At 41.0% G+C, this 21,579-nt stretch overlaps 1 protein-coding gene across 1 annotated transcript; it reads left to right on the top strand.

Annotated features, from left to right (window-relative positions):
* Positions 1–3,674: 3,674 nt before the first annotated feature.
* Positions 3,675–4,697, top strand: LOC136847631 (fibrinogen- and Ig-binding protein-like). The gene has a single exon (XM_067119345.1). The coding sequence runs from the start codon at positions 3,675–3,677 to the stop codon at positions 4,695–4,697; it is 1,023 nt and encodes a 340-aa protein (XP_066975446.1).
* The last annotated feature ends 16,882 nt before the right edge of the window (positions 4,698–21,579 follow it).

Here is a 21,579-nt window from a genome sequence, read left to right as displayed (position 1 = left end):
GAAATGTTTTTTCCCCTTTATATATTTTTTTTGTCAAGGCGGAAAAAAATCCTCAACGTTTAAAGTAGGATTGAAGGATTTCTAGGATCAAAGGTCCTGGATTAAAGGATTTCCAGGATTGAAAGTCTAGGTTTAAAGTGGGACTGAAGGATCTCTAGGATTGAAGTTCTAGGATTAAAGGACCCCTAGGATTGAAGGTCTAGGATTAAAAAGGACATAGGATTAAGGTCCAGGATTAAAGGATTGAAGGTCTAGGATTAAACTAGGATTGGATGCATAGGTCTTGGATTAAACTAGGATTAAAGAACTTCTAGGATTGAAGGTCTAGGATTAAAGAACATATAGGATTGAAGGTCCAGGATTAAGGTAGGATTAAAAGATATATAGGATTGAAGGTCTAGGATTAAAGGACGTATAGGATTGAAGGTCTTGGATTAAAGTAGGATTAAAGAACTTCTAGGATTGAAGGTCTAGGATTAAAGGACATATAGGATTGAAGGTCTAGGATTAAAATAGGATTATAAGATATCTAAGATTGAAGGTCTAGGATTAAACTTGGATTAAAGGACATATAGGATTGAAGATGTAGGATTAAAGTAGGATTAAAAGACTTCTAGGATTGAAGGTCTAGGATTAAAGTAGGATTAAAGGATGTCTAGGATTAAAGTAGGATTAAAAGATATCTAGGATTGAAGGTCTAGGATTAAAGGATGAATAGGATTGAAGGTCTAGGATTAAAGGACATATAGGGTTGAAGGTCCAGGATTAAAGTAGGATTAAAAGATATATAGGACTGAAGGTCTAGGATTAAACTAGGATTAAAGGACGTATAGGATTGAAGGTCTTGGATTAAAGTAGGATTGAAGGTCTAGGATTAAAGGATATCTAGGATTGAAGGTCTAGGATTAAAGTAGGATTAAAGGACGTCTAGCATTGAAGGTCTAGGATTAAAGTAGGATTGAAGGATGTTTAGGATTGAAGGTCTAGGATTAAAGTAGGATTGAGGGTATCTAGGATTGAAGGTCTAGGATTAAAGGATTAAAGGATGTGTCTAGGATTGAAGGGATGTAATTGAAGGTTATTTAAAGGATGTCTAGGATTGAAGGTTAAGGATTAAAGTAGGATTAAAGAATAATTAGGATTGAAGGTCTAAGGTTAAAGTAGGATTAAAGAACTTCTAGGGTTGAGGGTGTAGGATTAAAGTAGAATTAAAAGACTTCTAGGAATGAAGGTCTAGGATTAAAGTAGGATTGAAGGTCTAAGATTAAAGTAGGATTAAAGAACTCCCAGGATTGAAGGTCTAGGATTAAAGTAGGATTAAAGAACATCTAGGATTGAAGGATGTCATTGATTGAAGGTCTAGGATTAAAGTAGGATTAAAGGACGTCTAGGATTGAAGGATGTCATTGATTGAAGGTCTAGGATTAAAGTAGGATTAAAGGACGTCTAGGATTGAAGGATGTCATTGATTGAAGGTCTAGGATTAAAGTAGGATTAAAGGACGTCTAGGATTGAAGGTCTAGGATTAAAGGATATCTAGGATTGAAGGATGTCATTGATAGAAGGTCTAGGATTAAAGTAGGATTAAAGGACATCTAGGATTAAAGGTCTAAGTTTAAAGGATGTGTAGGGTTGAAGGTCTAGGATTAAAGTAGGATTGAAGGATGTTTAGGATTGAAGATCTAGGATTAGAGTAGGATTGAAGGGTATCTAGGACTGAAGGTTAAGGATTAAGGTACGATTAAAGGATAAGTAGGATTGAAGGTCTGGGGTTAAAGTAGGATTAAAGAACTTCTAGGATTGAGAGTGTAGGATTAAAATAGAACTAAAAGACTTCTAGGATTGAAGGTCTAGGATTAAAGTAGGATTGAAGGTCTAAAATTAAAGTAGGATTAAAGAACTTCCAGGATTGAAGGTCTAGGATTAAAGTAGGATTGAAGGTCTAAGATTAAAGTATGATTAAAGAACTTCCAGGACTGAAGGTCTAGGTTTAAAGTAGGGTTAAAGAACATCTAGGATTGAAGGATGTCAATGATTTAAGGTCTAGGATTAAAGTAGGATTAAAGGACGTCTGGGATTGAAGGTCTAGGATTAAAGTAGGAGTGAAGGATGCCATGACTGAAATTCTAGGATTACAGAAGGATTAAAGGACGTTTAGGATTGAAAGTCTAGTATTAAATTAGGATTAAAAGATATCTAGGATTGAAGGTACAAATGAAAGTAGGATTAAAGGACGTCTAGGATTAAAGTAGGATTAATGGACTTCTAGGATTGAAGGTCTAGGATTAAAGTAGGATTAAAAGATATCTAGGATTGAAGGTCTAGGATTAAATTAGGGTTAAAAGACATCTAGGATTGAACGTCTAAATGAAAGTAGGATTAAAGGGCGTCAAAGATTAAAGTAGGATTAATGGACTTCTAAGATTGAAGGTCTAGGATTAAAGTAGGATTAAAAAATATCTAGGATTGAAGGTCTAGGATTAAAGTAGGATTAAAGGAGGTCTAGGATTGAAGGTCTAGGAATAAAGTAGGGCTGAAGGATGCCCATGATTGAAGTCTAGGATTAAAGTAGGATTAATGGACTTCTAGGATCAAAGGTCTAGTATTAAAGTAGGATTAAAGGGCTTCTAGGATTGAAGGTCTAGGATTAAAGTATGATTAAAGGACGTCTAGGATTGAAGGTCTAGGATTAAAGTAGGATTAAAGGATGTCTAGCATTGAAGGTCTAGGATTAAAGTAGGACTGAAGGACATCTAGGATTGATGGTCTAGTATTAAAGTAGGATTAAAGGATATCTAGGATTAAAGGTCTAAGGATTAAAGTAGGATTAAAGGATGTCTGGGATTGAAGGTCTAAATTAAAGTTGGATTAAAGGACGTGTAGGACTAAAGTAGGATTAATGGACTTCTAGGATTGAAGTCTAGGATTAAAGATGGAGTGACTTGATGTCACATACATATATACATATAAATGTTTATACATATATTTATAAATATACACAATATATATATATATATATATATATAATATATGTATATACAGTATATATATATATATATATATATATATATATATATATATATATATATATATATATATATATATATATATATATATATATATATATATCCACAAATATTAAGCTACAAATGTCCTATAATATCCAGTTCACTCTCTCTCGAGAATCACATACACCCAAGAAGAATTATAACACACACACACACACACACACACACACACACACATATATATATGTGTGTGTGTGGTGTGTGTAAGTGAACTAAAGAAATTTAGACTTCTCTCATCAAAATATCTTAAATATTTGTTTTTTATTGAATTTTTATTTCTTCATCATCTTTTTGTGTTATAATCAAGTGCAACTGAAAAGATAAAAGGTCTAACTTCCTTTTGAGTCACTTGTTCATCGAAGACATTATTTTATTTGTCCAACTTCACAGTCGTCTTCATTTACACGACCTCTGAATCCGTCGACGTCTTCAGGAGCCTCTTATACCATTCCCTCCCTCAATATTTCCAAGGGCTTTCGAAGGCTCCGTGAGGAATCTCCAGAAGAAGGAACCGTGCTGAAGCCGAAATGACGATCTTTGGAATCCCCGCAGATCAGAGGCTTTTTCTGATTCTAGCATTGCGATCAGGTTGAAAGAAGGGTAACCATGTCTGTCCTTGGCAAAGTTATTTTTGTTGTGAACAACTTATTGGCTCTGATCCGTCCTGGATCAGTGATATTGTCTTTTGCAAATGGAAGTGTTATCAAAAACCTTGGATGTTTTATTGGTAAAAACGCGATGGCTCTTATTCTGGGAGGACTTCTTGGAAACCTGTATGACAACTACACGGAGGAAAAGAAGACCGGCCGACTTGCTCGAGACGCCATCGCACGACTGGAAGACGACGTTGACCAAGATACGGAAATTATCTCTCTGCTGAAGGAGGCCTGGAAGGAGGCTCAGGAGGAAAACTTGAGTCTCCTTCATGAAACTGACGAGAAGAAGAAGAACGAAGCGGACCTTATCCAGAGGAATGACGATCTAAGCAAGGAGTTGAAAAAGAAAGTCGAAGAGTACGAAGACGCTTTAATCCGTAAAGAAAAGGAAGTCGACGATCTCAAGAAGCAACTCGCAGACAAAGACCAAGAGTGCGAGAGGAACCGAGAGAAACTGGAAGAGCTGCAGAGTCAAGCATCCGACAATGATTTCTATTGCGGTTACCTGGAAGAGAAGATCAAAGCCCACGAAGCTGAAAGGAAGAAACTGAGAGAGATGAACACAAAACTCGAAAATCAGTTGAGAGCCTCACAGCGAGAAGTACCTGTTCTTCTTGCAAGAAATCGTGATCCAGAAAAAAATCTTGGAAATGAGGCGCAGAGGAATGTCCATATCCTGGAAGATCGAGTTCAGTTGCTGCAACGGGAAAATGAAAAGCTGAAGGAGAAATTGTCCGAAAGAGAACAGGAAATGGCCTCAGTGAATAATTCTACAGTAAGTGAAAAGTACAAGAATGATTCTCTGGTTGAAGAGAACGAGGTTCTCAGAGACAAGATGGCTGAACCAGCAGATCAAGATGGAACATTCCAGAGTGAGGTGGCTGAAAGAAAACCAGAAGAAATCGAGTCAGGCACAAGCACTACTGAAAAAAGGCAGAAGAAGAAGAAAGCACGCAGGAGAGGACGCAGGTAGAAGAAGTTCTTCATCGCCGACAAGTACTGGAGGCACAAGCTGATCGCTGTATTGGGACAGAAGATTTTCGGTCTGCACTTCTTTTCCTGGGAATTGGAATAAAGGACGATGATAATTTGTTGGATTGTCGTGTAAAGGAGCTGAGAATGTGATGAAGAAAACGAAGATGACGAAGAGGAAGAATGCGAAGAAGGATCAAACAGGAGAAAGACCAAGACTGAAGGATTTTGACTGGTTGCGAGTTGATGCTGCTGCGTTGTGTTCCGGAGGCGTTGCGATCTTCTTGGTCCATACGATGGGGTCGGCTTTGGGATGGGTGTTGGCTGCTGTATCCCCACCCCACCCCCAAGGTTTCAGCCAACGGGAGGCCCCCCACCTCCCAAACACCCATCCTCCAGCCAACCTCATCGACTGGACCAAGGCGATCGCAACAACCCTCGGAATGTGACGGAACAGCACCAACAAACGGCCAGTCAGAATTCTGGCTGCCAGAAAAAGCTATTATATTAAAAATTCTACCCTTGCAGAAGGTCTTCTCCTCAATAATAATAATGATAATAATTGAAGGTAACGGACCCTCTCTCAAGCATTTCTTGTTAAAGAGAATGGAAGCATCAGTGGAATGGATTTTACGGACAGTCTTCTCAATTCTTCTTATTTTCTTCTCGTCAGGGCTGACATTTGCTAATAACTCTCCGATGTTCATAGCCTGTCTCATTAGGGAAATCAGCCTCTGTCATCGAAACTGGATTTCTGCCCACCTGTCTCCTTAAGGAGGCCAGTAGCTGTCAGGGCCACTTAAGGTTGGGTATACCAGTCTGACACATAGGCAACTTTGCCTCTGTCATCGAAGCTGGATTCCTGCCCACCTTTTGGTTGGTGGCCTGTCTCCTTAAGGAGACCAGTAGCTGTCAGGGCCACTTAAGGTTGGGTATACCAGTCTGACACATAGGCAACTTTGCCTCTGTCATCGAAGCTGGATTCCTGCCCACCTTTTGGATGGTGGCCTGTCTCCTTAAGGAGGCCAGTAGCTGTCAGGGCCACTTAAGGTTGGGTATACCAGTCTGACACATAGGCAACTTTGCCTCTGTCATCGAAGCTGGATTTCTGCCCACCTTTTGGTTGGTGGCCTGTCTCCTTAAGGAGACCAGTAGCTGTCAGGGCCACTTAAGGTTGGGTATACCAGTCTGACACATAGCAACTTTGCCTCTGTCATCGAAGCTGGATTCCTGCCCACCTTTTGGTTGGTGGCCTGTCTCCTTAAGGAGACCAGTAGCTGTCAGGGCCACTTAAGGTTGGGTATACCAGTCTGACACATAGGCAACTTTGCCTCTGTCATCGAAGCTGGATTTCTGCCCACCTTTTGGTTGGTGGCCTGTCTCCTTAAGGAGACCAGTAGCTGTCAGGGCCACTTAAGGTTGGGTATACCAGTCTGACACATAGGCAACTTTGCCTCTGTCATCGAAGCTGGATTTCTGCCCACCTTTTGGTTGGTGGCCTGTCTCCTTAAGGAGATCAGTAGCTGTCAGGGCCACTTAAGGTTGGGTATACCAGTCTGACACATAGGCAACTTTGCCTCTGTCATCGAAGCTGGATTTCTGCCCACCTTTTGGTTGGTGGCCTGTCTCCTTAAGGAGACCAGTAGCTGTCAGGGCCACTTAAGGTTGGGTATACCAGTCTGACACATAGGCAACTTTGCCTCTGTCATCGAAGCTGGATTCCTGCCCACCTTTTGGTTGGTGGCCTGTCTCCTTAAGGAGACCAGTAGCTGTCAGGGCCACTTAAGGTTGGGTATACCAGTCTGACACATAGGCAACTTTGCCTCTGTCATCGAAGCTGGATTCCTGCCCACCTTTTGGTTGGTGGCCTGTCTCCTTAAGGAGACCAGTAGCTGTCAGGGCCACTTAAGGTTGGGTATACCAGTTCGAGACATAGGCAACTTTGCCTCTGTCATCAAAGCTGGATTTCTGCCCACCTTTTGGATGGTGGCCTGTCTCCTTAAGGAGATCAGCAGCTGTCAGGGCCACTTAAGGTTGGATATACCAGTTCGAGACATAGACAAATTTGCCTTTGTCATCAAAGCTGGATTTCTGCCCACCTTTTGGATGGTGGCCTGTCTCCTTAAGGAGACCAGCAGCTGTCAGGGCCACTTAAGGTTGGGTATACCAGTTCAAGACACATAGGCAAATTTGCCTCTGTCATCGAAGCTGGATTCCTGCCCACCTTTTGGTTGGTGGCCTGTCTCCTTAAGGAGATCAGTAACTGTCAGGGCCACTTAAGGTTGGGTATACCAGTTCGAGACATAGGCAAATTTGCCTTTGTCATCGAAACTGGATTTCTGCCCACCTTTTGGATGGTGGCCTGTCTCCTTAAGGAGACCAGTAGCTGTCAGGGCCACTTAAGGTTGGATATACCAGTTCGAGACATAGGCAAATTTGCCTTTGTCATCAAAGCTGGATTTCTGCCCACCTTTTGGATGGTGGCCTGTCTCCTTAAGGAGATCAGCAGCTGTCAGGGCCACTTAAGGTTGGATATACCAGTTCGAGACATAGGCAAATTTGCCTTTGTCATCAAACTGGATTTCTGCCCACCTTTTGGATGGTGGCCTGTCTCCTTAAGGAGATCAGTAGCTGTCAGGGCCACTTAAGGTTGGGTATACCAGTTCAAGACATAGGCAAATTTGCCTTTGTCATCGAAACTGGATTTCTGCCCACCTTTTGGATGGTGGCCTGTCTCCTTAAGGAGATCAGTAGCTGTCAGGGCCACTTAAGGTTGGGTATACCAGTTCGAGACATAGGCAAATTTGCCTCTGTTATCGAAGCTGGATTTCTGCCCACCTTTGGATGGTGGCCTGTCTCCTGTCTCAGCTGTCAGGGCCAGACCAAGACATAGCAAATTTGCCTTTGTCATCGCAGGGCCACCTTTTGGATGTTGGCCTGTCTCCAAGGAGATCAGCAGCTGTCAGGCCACTTAAGACATACCAGTTCGAGACATAGGCAAATTTGCCTCTGTCATCAAAGCTGGATTTCTGCCCACCTTTTGGTTGGTGGCCTGTCTCCTTAAGGAGATCAGTAGCTGTCAGGGCCACTTAAGGTTGGGTATACCAGTTCAACACATAGGCAACTTTGCCTCTGTCATCGCAACTGGATTTCTGACCACCTTTTGGATGGTGGCCTGTCTCCTTAAAGAGACCAGTAGCTGTCAGGGCCACTTAAGGTTGGGTATACCAGTTCGAGACATAGGCAACTTTGCCTCTGTCATCAAAGCTGGATTTCTGACCACCTTTTGGTTGGTGGCCTGTCTCCTTAAGGAGACCAGTAGCTGTCAGGGCCACTTAAGGTTGGGTATACCAGTTTGAGACATAGGCAACTTTGCCTCTGTCATCAAAGCTGGATTTCTGCCCACCTTTTGGTTGGTGGCCTGTCTCCTTAAGGAGACAGTAGCTGTCAGGGCCACTTAAGGTTGGGTATACCAGTTCGAGACATAGGCAACTATGCCTTTGTCATCAAAGCTGGATTTCTGCCCACCTTTTGGATGGTGGCCTGTCTCCTTAAGGAGATCAGTAACTGTCAGGGCCACTTAAGGTTGGGTATACCAGTTTGAGACATAGGCAAATTTGCCTTTGTCATCAAAGCTGGATTTCTGCCCACCTTTTGGATGGTGGCCTGTCTCCTTAAGGAGATCAGTAACTGTCAGGGCCACTTAAGGTTGGGTATACCAGTTCGAGACATAGGCAACTATGCCTTTGTCATCAAAGCTGGATTTCTGCCCACCTTTTGGATGGTGGCCTGTCTCCTTAAGGAGACCAGTAACTGTCAGGGCCACTTTAAGGTTGGGTATACCAGTTCGAGACATAGGCAACTATGCCTCTGTCATCAAAGCTGGATTCCTGCCACCTTTTGGATGGTGGCCTGTCTCCTTAAGGAGACCAGTAACTGTCAGGGCCACTTAAGGTTGGGTATACCAGTTTGAGACATAGGCAAATTTGCCTTTGTCATCAAAGCTGGATTTCTGCCCACCTTTTGGATGGTGGCCTGTCTCCTTAAGGAGATCAGTAACTGTCAGGGCCACTGTTGGGTATTTTGAGACATAGCAAATTTACCTTTGTCATCAAAGCTGGATTTCTGCCCACCTTTTGGATGGTGGCCTGTCTCCTTAAGGAGATCAGTAACTGTCAGGGCCACTTAAGGTTGGGTATACCAGTTTGAGACATAGGCAAATTTACCTTTGTCATCAAAGCTGGATTTCTGCCCACCTTTTGGATGGTGGCCTGTCTCCTTAAGGAGATCAGTAACTGTCAGGGCCACTTAAGGTTGGGTATACCAGTTCGAGACAGGCAACTTTGCCTTTGTCATCAAACTGGATTTCTGACCACCTTTTGGATGGTGGCCTGTCTCCTTAAGGAGACCAGTAGCTGTCAGGGCCACTTAAGGTTGGGTATACCAGTTCGACACATAGGCAACTTTGCCTCTGTCATCAAAGCTGGATTTCTGACCACCTTTTGGATGGTGGCCTGTCTCCTTAAGGAGATCAGTAACTGTCAGGCCACTTAAGGTTGGGTATACCAGTTCAAGACATAGGCAAATTTGCCTTTGTCATCAAACTGGATTTCTGCCCACCTTTTGGATGGTGGCCTGTCTCCTTAAGGAGATCAGTAACTGTCAGGCCACTTAAGGTTGGGTATACCAGTTCGACACATAGGCAACTTTGCCTCTGTCATCAAAGCTGGATTTCTGCCCACCTTTGGATGGTGGCCTGTCTCCTTAAGGAGACCAGTAACTGTCAGGGCCACTTAAGGTTGGGTATACCAGTTTGAAGACATAGGCAAATTTGCCTTTGTCATCAAAACTGGATTTCTGCCCACCTTTTGGATGGTGGCCTGTCTCCTTAAGGAGATCAGTAACTGTCAGGGCCACTTAAGGTTGGGTATACCAGTTTGAGACATAGGCAAATTTGCCTTTGTCATCAAAACTGGATTTCTGCCCACCTTTTGGATGGTGGCCTGTCTCCTTAAAGAGATCAGTAACTGTCAGGGCCACTTGGTTGGGTATACCAGTTTGAGACATAGGCAAATATGCCTTTGTCATCAAAGCTGGATTTCTGACCACCTTTTGGATGGTGGCCTGTCTCCTTAAGGAGATCAGCAACTGTCAGGGCCACTTAAGGTTGGGTATTTTGAGACATAGGCAAATTTACCTTTGTCATCAAAGCTGGGCCCTTTTGGATGGTGGCCTGTCTCCTTAAGGTTGGATATGCCCAGTTCGAGACATAGGCAAATTTACCTTTGTCATCAAAGCTGGATTTCTGACCACCTTTGGATGGTGGCCTGTCTCCTTAAGGAGATCAGTAACTGTCAGGGCCACTTAAGGTTGGGTATACCAGTTTGAGACATAGGCAAATTTGCCTTTGTCATCAAAGCTGGATTTCTGCCCACCTTTTGGATGGTGGCCTGTCTCCTTAAGGAACTCAGCAGCCGTCAGGCCCTCTAAAAGTCCCCAGAGACGTTACGATCACCGGATCCGGTCGTCTGAACCGGAAGTAAACCTCACTGTCTATGGTGTTCTCCTCCGACCAAAAGTGGGCAGAGTCCATCGGCCCCTCCGACCAGCTCGCAACCTGCCGTTGCCAGGTTCGTGGCTTCTGTTTTAGTTCGTATGGCCGGAAGCCTCCACATCTATGGCGTGATCTCAAGACTTACTTCAGTTTCAACTAGATGCTGAAAGGGAAACATGGCAGCTACGTCTGCAGATGAGTTCTCGGAGGAGTTTATTGAACATAGTATGAAAGCAAAATTAAACTTATGATAAATTAGTTTGAAAATTACAGGAGAAGGGTGATATATATATATATATATATATATATATATATATATATATATATATATATATATATATATATATATATATATATATATATATATATATATATATATATATATATATATGTAGAATTACTAAAAGGATCTCATTCACCTCATCTTCCTTATTTCTGGCCTTTCCGTCCCTGGTCACCATCTATCTCCTAAAAGAGAGATGTATATAACTGGCATCCGTGTACTGAAAGGAAGGGGAAGGAAAGCTTCCGACTGACTTGCAATAGTAACATTCACGACTCCATTTCTGACGGTCTACAAATGCATCAGATTCGTTTGACAGTTTTATAGGGGTTGACGTGAAGGTTTCACGTCTGTTTATTCTCTTGTGATTTGCCGCATTTAATATTTCCACCTTTCTGCTGACATCTGCTTGAATCCCTCCCCACTCCTGCTGTGGGAAGTCTCTGGTGCAGTATCACACTGCGATATACCTTTCAGTTCTTCGTGTTGTGATTACCAGAGGATTCTCGGCTCTCTCTCTCACCTGTGTGTCTGTCTGCCTGCCTCTTTTGCACCGAGACTCTCTGCGTGTGTTGCTGTGGGCGTTGCTTCTGCCCCAAGTCCTTCCAGCAGCTGTGGGCATTGCTACGAAGAGGCCCATTGGAGAGAGGAATCCACAGTCATGTCTGGGTACAAATATATTTAGAAATAAACCTATACAGAGAGCTTTCGGGATTGTTTCGATTTATTTCTGAATATATTTAGCCCCCAGACAAGACTGTGGACTTGTTTCTCCATCTCAAGACTCACGCCACTGTGAGTGTTTTTTTGATAATAGGCCTATTATCAATAAGATTAGGCCTACCCGGATTGAAATTATTCTGTTGTTTTTTTCTTTTTTATCTGGAACCGGCTTTTTTTTTTGTATATGTATTTTACTCGTTGGAATAAAGATGCAAAAGAATGCTCTCTCTCTCTCTCTCTCTCTCTCTCTCTCTCTCTCTCTCTCTCTCTCTCTCTCTCTCTCTCTTTAGTGAAATGTGGATATGAACTATGCTTTAAAAAAGACAATTGTTTTTATTATAATGAATTGCTACATAGGAGAGAGAGAGAGGAGAGAGAGAGAGAGAGAGAGCCAACCCTCTTGATTTCTAGACCGTGAGAAACTTCGGCACATGAATTTCCATAAAAAAAGATATAATGAACAACATAAGTGACTTTCGATATAACTACAAAACACAATGATTGAATTTCAGTCGTTGCCCAAATCGTAAGACAGTTAATGGAACCATTAGAGCAACGAAGTATCACCTTTTTAAAAATTTCGACGCAGTTCGAGATTCCTCTGTTTGTTCTCTCTCAGCCAATCAGCTTGTGAAGGGTACCGATGCACGGGCTCTTGTGACTGGCTGAAAGCTCTGTTCTGAAGGTTTTCAGCTAAACTGCCCAATGGACTGACATCGGTCCAGCGCATTTTTCCTCGTCCGCAGATTAGTGGGTTTTCTTGAAGTTTTTTGGTCAACCAGAGGATCTGTCGTATATCCATTGGAGTTTGGTGCTGGGCCTTCAGAGAAACTTTTCTGTGGGCCGTTGGTGTTGCTGCTTCTCCGGGGCCTTCCTTCTGCAGGAGGAAACTTGAAGGAGAGATCCGGGCACCAGGACCTCACAAAGGCAGGGTAAGGGACGATTCCAGCAGAGGGTCAGTAAAATAATAAAAGGCATTTGATAACCACTGTTTCATGAGGTGACGTTGTTGCTGTTCTTACATTAAAGTGGCCTTATGGTAGCATGATCAGCCTGAAGTTACTGAAGTACCTTTTGTAGCTGTTGGTGAGAAAAGTGGTCTTTGATCACAGGACAAGAATTAGGACAGGATTCCGTTCCCTTGAAATCTCTTTGTCAGTCAGTCAGGTTAAGAGTTGGTAGGTAGGAAATTAGTGGTCATCTATATGGAAGTTCCAGGTGGCACTAGATGTTGATTTGCCCCAGGGGTATCGGGGTTGAAAATCTGGGAATACCTCAGAATCTGGACTTTGGTTAGAATAGACCAGGATGAGTTCAGTTATCATTTATCTGGACGGTTTCTCGAGAGTTCATGGAACTTACGGAAACATTTAAACTAAAAACAGAGAAAATATCATATCCACTTTTTCATTCGCCCAGAAATCATGTGTGATTGAGGCCACTGCAATACACCCAAGCTTGGGTTAATAGTTATGTGCTGGCGTAGTCTCTCTCTCTCTCTCTCTCTCTCTCTCTCTCTCTCTCTCTCTCTCTCTCTCTCTCTCTCTCTCTCTCTCTTGTGTTTCCTGTGGAACAAATGACAAGGCCATTTTGACGTCAATTTCACCCACTCAAATCCGACTGCAATCTTCAAACATCAGAGGATTCTTTGAGAATGTTGATGTTTGTGGACGCGTCTCTTCTAAACGATTCCCTTTGCATTTGATTTTCTGTCTAGAAGACGCTTAGGTGCGCCTACAGTTGGTGTGCAGTGAATACTGTAGGCAGGTCCTTCCTTCGGGGTTAAATTTTGGCCGAATCTCCACGAGCTTTCTCTGAATAATTAATTAAGAAGAGCGCCAATTATGATAAAACTTCCACCCGAATCTTGGTTCTCGTTAAGTTTAAATCCATTAGTTTCTCGCTGGGTGAGCGGGTTCCGTTCTCAGCTACCACTCTGTTGGTCGCGAGTTCGAATCTCCGACCGGCCAGTGAAGAACAAGAGGAATTTGTTTCTGGTGATAGAAATTCATTTCTCACTATAATGTGGTTCGGATTCCACAATAAGCTGTAGATCCCGTTGCTAGGTAACCAACTGGTTCTTAGCCACGTAAAAGTAAATCTAATCCTTCGGGCCAGCCCTCTCTAGGAGAGCTGTTAATCAGCTCAGTGGTCTGGTTAAACTAAGATACCCCGCCCCCCACCACCCATTCAACCCTCGCCTAAATCAAATGGTTTTTTATTGCATCAGGTGGGGTTCAAATGGCCGTCAGTCCCAGTGAGTAGCTGGAGGGAGACCTCCTTTTTACACACACACACACACACACACACACACACACACACACACACACACACACACACACACACACACACACACACACTGTCCACATTATGACCTTGTGCCCATCGCAAGTGCTTAAGGGTTAATGCAGGAGCCTAAAAAAAAAAAAAAAGTTTGAATGATACAGTTCCTGGAAGCATCAGAGTGTGTGTGAGAAGGTGGTTGGGGGGTGGGGGTGGGGAGGGGCCTGTACTTAACCCTTCGGTGTTCTTAGGAAGCTACACTTCCGTAGTCTGCCTTGTTTTCATTTACTTTGGATTTTGGCTTTCTCGTTTGTTTACCTAGTTTCTCTACAAAATAGGTACTGAGCATTTTAGCAGCTCTCTCTCTCTCTCTCTCTCTCTCTCTCTCTCTCTCTCTCTCTCTCTCTCTCTCTCTCTCAGTTTCCCGATACTGAGCGAGAACGTCTTTAAATTCCGTTGTTAGAATGCTGTCCAGATTTCAACTGCTCTTTTCAGAGATCACTTAATGGAATTATTTTGGGTTTAAGTTTCAAATCGATCTTTCTTTTGGATGATTACCGAAAGTTGGTGAAAAGAGAGAGAGAGAGAGAGAGAGAGAGAGAGAGAGAGAGAGAGAGAACGCACAATCATGGCTCAATAGGCCTAGTTATCCATTTTTTCATTTTTTTTTAAACTACCAGTTAGGTAAGACAGAGTCCTGTTTGCACATAGGCCTAAAATATGGTGCTTTAGAAAGCTGACCCCTATCAGACTATAATATCACAAATGATTATGACGCAGTGGGTGGGTGGGAGTAGGATACGACGAAGAAAAACAGAATAAAGGTCGTCATAGCAGCTAAAATTTGCCTGATGATAATTGAATGACTAATTACTTGGAGATCATCTTGACGCGGAAAGCGTTGTAGCATCTCTGGAGCCTTGATTTGTGACAGAAATCGTTGGATATTTGCAGCCTTCGAGTTGTTTCACTTGTAATGAAAGGAAGACGCATTTTGATCTTTGTTTCATTATTGCATCCTTTTTTTCCCCGCGTACATTTTCTCTGGGGCATAAAATGACGAGAAATATTTTGTATGAAAAACGGTAAACAGAAGCGTTTTGCTGTCAGTGACATGATATTAGACCAACGACTCCTGAATCAGAATATGAAACAAAGTGAGATTAAATCTCCTTTTTCCCTCAGAGCCAAACTTGATATGGCGACAGCTCTGTCGAATGTGGTTTGATTTAACCCAGTGAGGTTTAACAGAGGTTTCACGTCGCTGACGTCTGGGGTTATTATGCTCATTGATTGATTGGATTGTCTCGTGGCCAGTAGTGGCTGTATGCATATGAGAGAGAGAGAGAGAGAGAGAGAGAGAGAGAGAGAGAGAGAGAGAGAGAGAGAGTATAGGAGGGCTTCATTACCAACAGCCTTCCTTGCAGCCCAGATGGTATAGATAGGTGTTCCCGTCACGTTATATATTGTAGGAATTTTTGTTCAAATCAGTGTACAGACATTATTCCAGTGTCTGTTACTTGCAGTTCTTACAGTGCTAAGTCACGGTGCTCAATCAATCAATCAATCAATCAGTCAATTCCAATTCATTATTCTGAAACCAGTTCAACTGTGCACTGTCACAGCTGGAGAAGGCGAGTGAGGAGCCTCAAGAGCTAGACCTACTCCACTGAGCACAGCCTGTGTTGGTTGATGGCGACATTCATTTTCACCTCTGTGACAAATCTCCATACAATCTGTACTTCCAGTGGTCGCTGAGGGAAGCATTCATCCCACTCCTCTCTCTCTCTCTCTCTCTCTCTCTCTCTCTCTCTCTCTCTCTCTCTCTCTCTCTCTCTCTCTCTCTCTCAGTTAAAAAGAAAAGGTTCCGTTGCAAATCCCAGACTGAGGCTGCTTCGTCTGTCCCAAGAAATGGCGCAGTTGTTATTATTATAAATAAACCTCGGACGAAGAGAGAGAGAGGAGGGTGATGGCAGTCACGTCAATACAAGCTGCTTCATTCATAACTGAGCTTCATCATCATTCAATATAATCATTCCTCAGATGGGCATGGGGCGATGAGGGGGCATCGTTATATAGCTCTTTTATTTGTCACTTGGATTATATCTTTTATTTTTCTCTCTCATATTCCGCTGCTCAAGTATGGAGAGAGAGAGAGAGAGAGAGAGAGAGAGAGAGAAAGAGAGAGAGAGAGAGAGAATATATATATATATATATATATATATATATATATATATATATATATATATATATATATATATATATATATATATATATATATAAGCATATATATAAGCATTCTGATACGTAGAAGCAGGGCTCATGGTCAGCCACATCCCACAGCCAGTAGAACTAAAGTCCACAGGTTCCGGATGTTGTGAAATGATTATTTTGTGTCAACATTTATTGAAATTCATGTAATAATTAAACTTGTAAACAAATATACCAGGTTTTGTAACCACGAATTACAGATAGTAGGCCTAAAAGGTTACAGTCGCAGCATTTAAAGTTTGTAGTGGAGTTGTTTCTTCTCCTCCAGAGAATCGACAAAGGTTCATGAATGCTTGTCATTGCAAACTCTCTCTCTCCAGGGATCTGGAACTGGAAAGAGACAGGACAGAAAATGGAAGAAGCCTTTCCAGTCCACTGAACTTTCCAGTCCACTGAACTGAGTGAGATTTGCCTTCTAGCCTCGCACGGACCCCAACAAATGACGGCTTCTTGTGAGGCCAACTAGGGTTTCTCATTTTGGGAAGATGTCTTTGTCCCCTCGACCTGACTTCAGCTTGATTTTTCCCCTCTTCCTGGCATTGGCTGCATCCCCAAAATTTCATTTTGGGAAGATGTCTTTGTCCCAGGATTCCGGGATAAAATTTCATCTAATCCCGGGATCCCGGGATGTCTATTTTTTTTATGAATTGCCATATAACCATTGTTATTATGTATAGGGTAGTGCCATAGCCACTGTATATAGTATTCCATTACCCTTTTACTCGAGTTATCTGCATGAGAGTACACTCATGTGCACTTTACTGTCTTTCTTTAATTTTTTCTTAACTAGCTGTTCACCCCGCAAAGCCTTAGGGTTTATTGTCTGTTGACTTTTCAGTTGGAGTGACAGTTTGTCATTTAATAATTAATTATAATATAGAATCGTAAATACATAACATTAATGAAAGTATCTCACAATGTACAGTATAATATAAAGAGTTCTTCATAAATGCTGATGTTTATAGTCAGAGTGCTTTGCTTAAGGCAGCTCATTCATAAAATATATGTACAACTTTAGTATAACACCGTATAATATTATGTATTTTCTTTTATTACTACTTACTGAAATGTTAATGGAAATGAAAACAAATTTTGAGTACATTCAGTCATATAATTTTCTGATTTTACAAAACTAAAATGAATGTCTTTTTTGCAGTGGATAATATAACAAAATGAAAAACAATTTTATATCAGTAAAAGTAAAATTATGAGCACTGTCTGTTGGTAATATTTAGTACGAAATTTATAATGATTTTCAACTTGGTAATTAACCATTATTTTTTGCAGTTGATAATATAACAAAATAAAAAAAACATAATTTTATACTAAAAGGAAGACCATTCAATTTCAATTTCCAACAGTTTGTCCCGGAAAATCCCGGGACAATGAGAAAAATTCCGGGATTGTTTAACCCCCGGAAATTGGCCAGGATCCCGGGAGAGAAACCCTATTCCATACTCTGCTGTCATGGACGCTGAAAGATGCTAGTGTCTAATTCTTGCCTTTTTATATTGATAAAAGTAACGTCTTATGTCCGCAACAATGGACTCTTAATTTTGACAGCTAGGGGAGGGGGAGGGGGATGAGGAAGGCCACAGATGGCTGTAGAGTTAAGGTAATTTATTCTGAATCTCTCTCTCTCACATATTTTTGTGATCTTTTGAATACATTTAAAGCTCATGAGTTTGTTTCTTTACTTAACTAGGAATCATTGTTAATAAAAAATAGAAATATGAAATAATATAAAAGCCACAACAATACAGCTTTAATTCCATTTACTCAGCGAGACATCAGTCTATCCTCTGAAACTCTGAGCCAAACATTAAAGTTCAGTGTTGCCAATTTAGCATTTTTAATGCTAGATTTAGCATTTTTCTAAGTGGTTTGGCATTAAAATTTTGTATCTAGCATCTAGCATTAAAAACAGCATCATAAAAAAATATTTAGCAGTATTTTGGCATTTTTTAATAATTTTTTTATTCTTTATGAAAATAATTTATAAATATCAATAAATTGTGGCATATATGATATATCGCACTATTTGAAAGAAATTGTGTTCAATCTCTTACCAATGAAACCACATTTTAACTATTGCGCGAGGGTGTTAAGGTGTTTCAAATTTGAATGATGTATTGAACATGTTCACGTCGAGACTCGGGTTGTGTTACTTGTGTATTCAACCGTTGCATAGCTACTTGCTATCGGCGCCAGCGTGACTGCAGTAGAGTTACCATTTTGGAGGAATTTTCCACAGTTAGCCTACAGCTACAGTTGACGACCGCCCCCTCACTCGCTCACTTATCACTTTTGTCAACTTCTTGCGAGATTCTAACTTAGTTAATCAGATTTGATAATCGAAGTTTGTAAAACAAAAAAGTGTATTTTTCATTTTAATCATGAGTAAGGCTAAAGCAACATATTCTCAAAAATTTCGTAAAGAGTGGTTGAAAGTTCCTGCTTTTACAAAGTGGCTTTGTGAAGTGCCCACTGACCCTTCTAAAGCTCACTGCAAGTTTTGTAAATGTGGCATTTTAGCTAAGTATTCCCTGTTAACAAGCCATTGTGAAACTAAGAAACATAAGCTTTCAAACCCATATCAAAGTACTTCTCTTGAAAATTTCGTTGTGAAGAAAAAGGCAAATTTGGCAATGTTTATTTGCTCTCATTCATCATTCAACTCATGTGATCATTTGGTAGACATGTGCAAAAATTCTATAACTGACAGTGAAACAGTGAATAAAGTCAAAATGCATCGTACTAAGTGTGCAAATATTGTGAAAAATGTGATTGCTCCTTATTTCAATGAAGATTTGATTTCTGATCTAGGCCAAGGAAAATTCAGTTTACTATTGGATGAATCGAATGATATTACTGTTAACAAGTATCATTGTCATTTACTATAGTGAAAAACATAAGAAAGTAGTACACACATATCTTGACATGGCAACTCTAGAAAAATGTGATGCAGATGCCATTGTGAATGCAGTAAGGAGTGCATTAGCAGAAAAAAAAATGGACATAAAAAATCTTCTAGCTATTGGTACTGACAATGCCAGTGTAATGGTAGAAATAAACAATGGTGTTTTCAAGAAGTTGAAAGAAGAAGTACCTGGATTACTTTTATTTAGATGTGTCTGCCACTCAATGTGTGCTGCTTTTCTACCAAGAAACCTAGAGTTTTTAGTAAGTGAAACTTATAAATGGTTTTCACATAGTTCACTGAGACAAATTTCTTACAGTCAGCTTTACCATACCATTAATGAAAAGGAACCATTAAAAATCTTAAATTCTTGTCCAACCAGGTGGTTGTCAATTGAACCAGCAATCAGCCGAATATTAAGCCAGTGGATTGAATTACAGACTCATTTCCAAATAGCAAGTGTTAATGAAAGGTGTTACACTGCTGATCTTCTCTATCAAATGTATTGTGACCCTTGCAATGAGCTTTTCATTCTATTTTTGCACCCAGTTCTAAAACATGTTCAAGAAGTGAACAAACTATTTGAATCAAATACTGTTGATAAAACAAAGTTACTTTCTGACCTTTCACAGCTAATCAGATCTATTGCCAATATGTTAGTATTACCAACAAGCAGAATTAACCCTCTTGATCCTACTGCTAACATTGAAGAATTTCTTGATCCAAATCCACAGCTGGGATATAGATGTGAAAAAAAGATATCAGAATTGAAGATTAGCAAAAAAATTCAAGCTCATCAAGAAATAGACATCCGCAAAAGGGCACAAAATTTTTTGCTTTGTCTTTATAAGGAGTTACATAGTCGGTTGCCAGAAAACATCAGTATTTTACAGAATATCAATTTATTCTCAGTTGAAAAAACGTTAACTCATATTAAGAATCCCATCATTCCCTTATTGGATTCATTTTTCTTAGATGATGAAGTGAAGTCATCAATTGAGATGCAGTATAAAAACATCCATTTGCATAAATGGACTAATATAACAACAACTGAAGAATTTTGGTCGGAGGTATATGATTATAGAGATGCTTCCGGAGGAAATCCATTCAAGGATCTTGCAACATTTGCTATTAGTCTGTTAATTCTGCCTAACTCAAATGCAGAAGTTGAACGCTTATTCAGCAGCATGAATATAATCAAGAATAAACTAAGAAATAAAATGCTGCTGCCTATGCTCTCCGCTATTCTTACGATTAAATATGGCTTGAAAAGGCACAACAAATGCTGTAAAGACTTTGAATTGCCAAATGCAGTGATAAACAGAATTGGGACTATGGAAGCTTATGGCACTAAAAAAGCCCTAGAAGAAGAAGTGTCTGTATTTTCAAATTATGATGAAATCTTGTTCGAGATGTAATTCAAAAGTAAAGGTAAAATACTTTTTGGCATTTTTTTTGGTAGCAACCTAAACAATTTTAGCATTTATTTGATCAAAATCTAGCATTTTTGAGATTTACATTTGGCAACACTGTTAAAGTTCCTCACTCCACGGTCGCTACCGACCTACGGACTACTAACTGCCTGAGCTCCCCTCGGCAGCTGCTCTCCTCTCTGATCAGCCGCACCACCACCGTCCTAGCCTCTCCCCCCACCCTCCCCTACACACACACACACACACATTCAGGTAAGCACGCACACGCCTCGACGCACGCTCGCTCATAGAAACGTACACGCGTGTGCGTGCGCACACGTACGCACGCACACACCCTTCCCTCACTTCTCTCACTTTCCCTTTCATTTGGAACTCCTCCCTCACGAGGGCGGCCAGCAGCACCGCCATGCGGCCCCTCTTGGAACTATCGGCCATTTAAACTCTCGTTCCAACAGCGAGTTCGTCCTCATTATTTTTTATTATTCGCCATTTCTCCTCACCTTCATCTATCTTTTTTCTTTACTATTTTGACTCTCAGAGTTGCTATTATTATTACTGTTATTATTTTGACTATTATTGTTATTATTATCGGCTGCCGTTTGGCTGTAGACGCTAATTAATAATAGTAACTGTTTGTTTCCAAAGTTAAGTATACTTTAGTTTAACCAGACCACCGAGTTGATTAATAGCTCTCCTAGAGAGAGAGAGAGAGAGAGAGAGGACTGGCCGAAGGATTAGACTTATTTTACGTGGCTAAGAACCAATTGGTTACCTAGCAACGGGACCTACAGCTTATTGTGGAATCCGAACCACATTATAGCGAGAAATGAATTTCCATCACCAGAAATAAATTCCTCTAATTCTTCATTGGCAGGCCGGAGATTCGAACGCGGGCCCTGCAGAGTGCTAGCCGAGAACGGTACCAACCAGTCCAGCCAAGAACTTGTTTGTCTTCAGGGTCTCAATTTTTTGGCTTAGTCTCTCTTAGTGTCCCTTAGTCTCTCTAAAGTTCCTGAGTGTCTCTCAGTCTCTATAAAGTCTCTCTGTCTCTCTTAGTGTCCCTCAGTCTCTCTAAAGTTCCTGTGTAAAGTCTCTGAGTGTCTCTCAGTCTCTATAAAGTCTCGTAGTCTCTCTTAGTGTCTCTCAGTCTCTCTAAAGTCTCTTAATCTCTCTTAGTGTCTTAGTCTCTCTAAAGTGCCTGAGTGTCTCTCAGTCTCTATAAAGTCTCTTTGTCTCTCTTAGTGTCACTCAGTCTCTTCGTTTTGCAACAAACGAGAAGTCTCTAGCACAATATTTCGATTTATGGTGAATTTTTGAAAAAAAAAAACTTTTTCCTTACGTCCGCGCACGCTAACTCTGCTGAAAATCTCAGAATTTCTTTAGTCACTTTGTCGTAATTTTTGCACCGTTTTCTAT

This window comes from Macrobrachium rosenbergii, chromosome 17, assembly GCF_040412425.1.
Source record: "Macrobrachium rosenbergii isolate ZJJX-2024 chromosome 17, ASM4041242v1, whole genome shotgun sequence".
Lineage (NCBI taxonomy): Eukaryota > Metazoa > Arthropoda > Malacostraca > Decapoda > Palaemonidae > Macrobrachium > Macrobrachium rosenbergii.
Note: the sequence above shows the minus strand (reverse complement) of the source record. Positions and strands in the feature narration are given on the sequence as shown.

Coding starts and splice junctions, on each gene's coding strand:
- LOC136847631 (XM_067119345.1), top strand. CDS start 3,675: ATGTCTGTCCTTGGCAAAGTTATTTTTGTTGTGAACAACTTATTGGCT.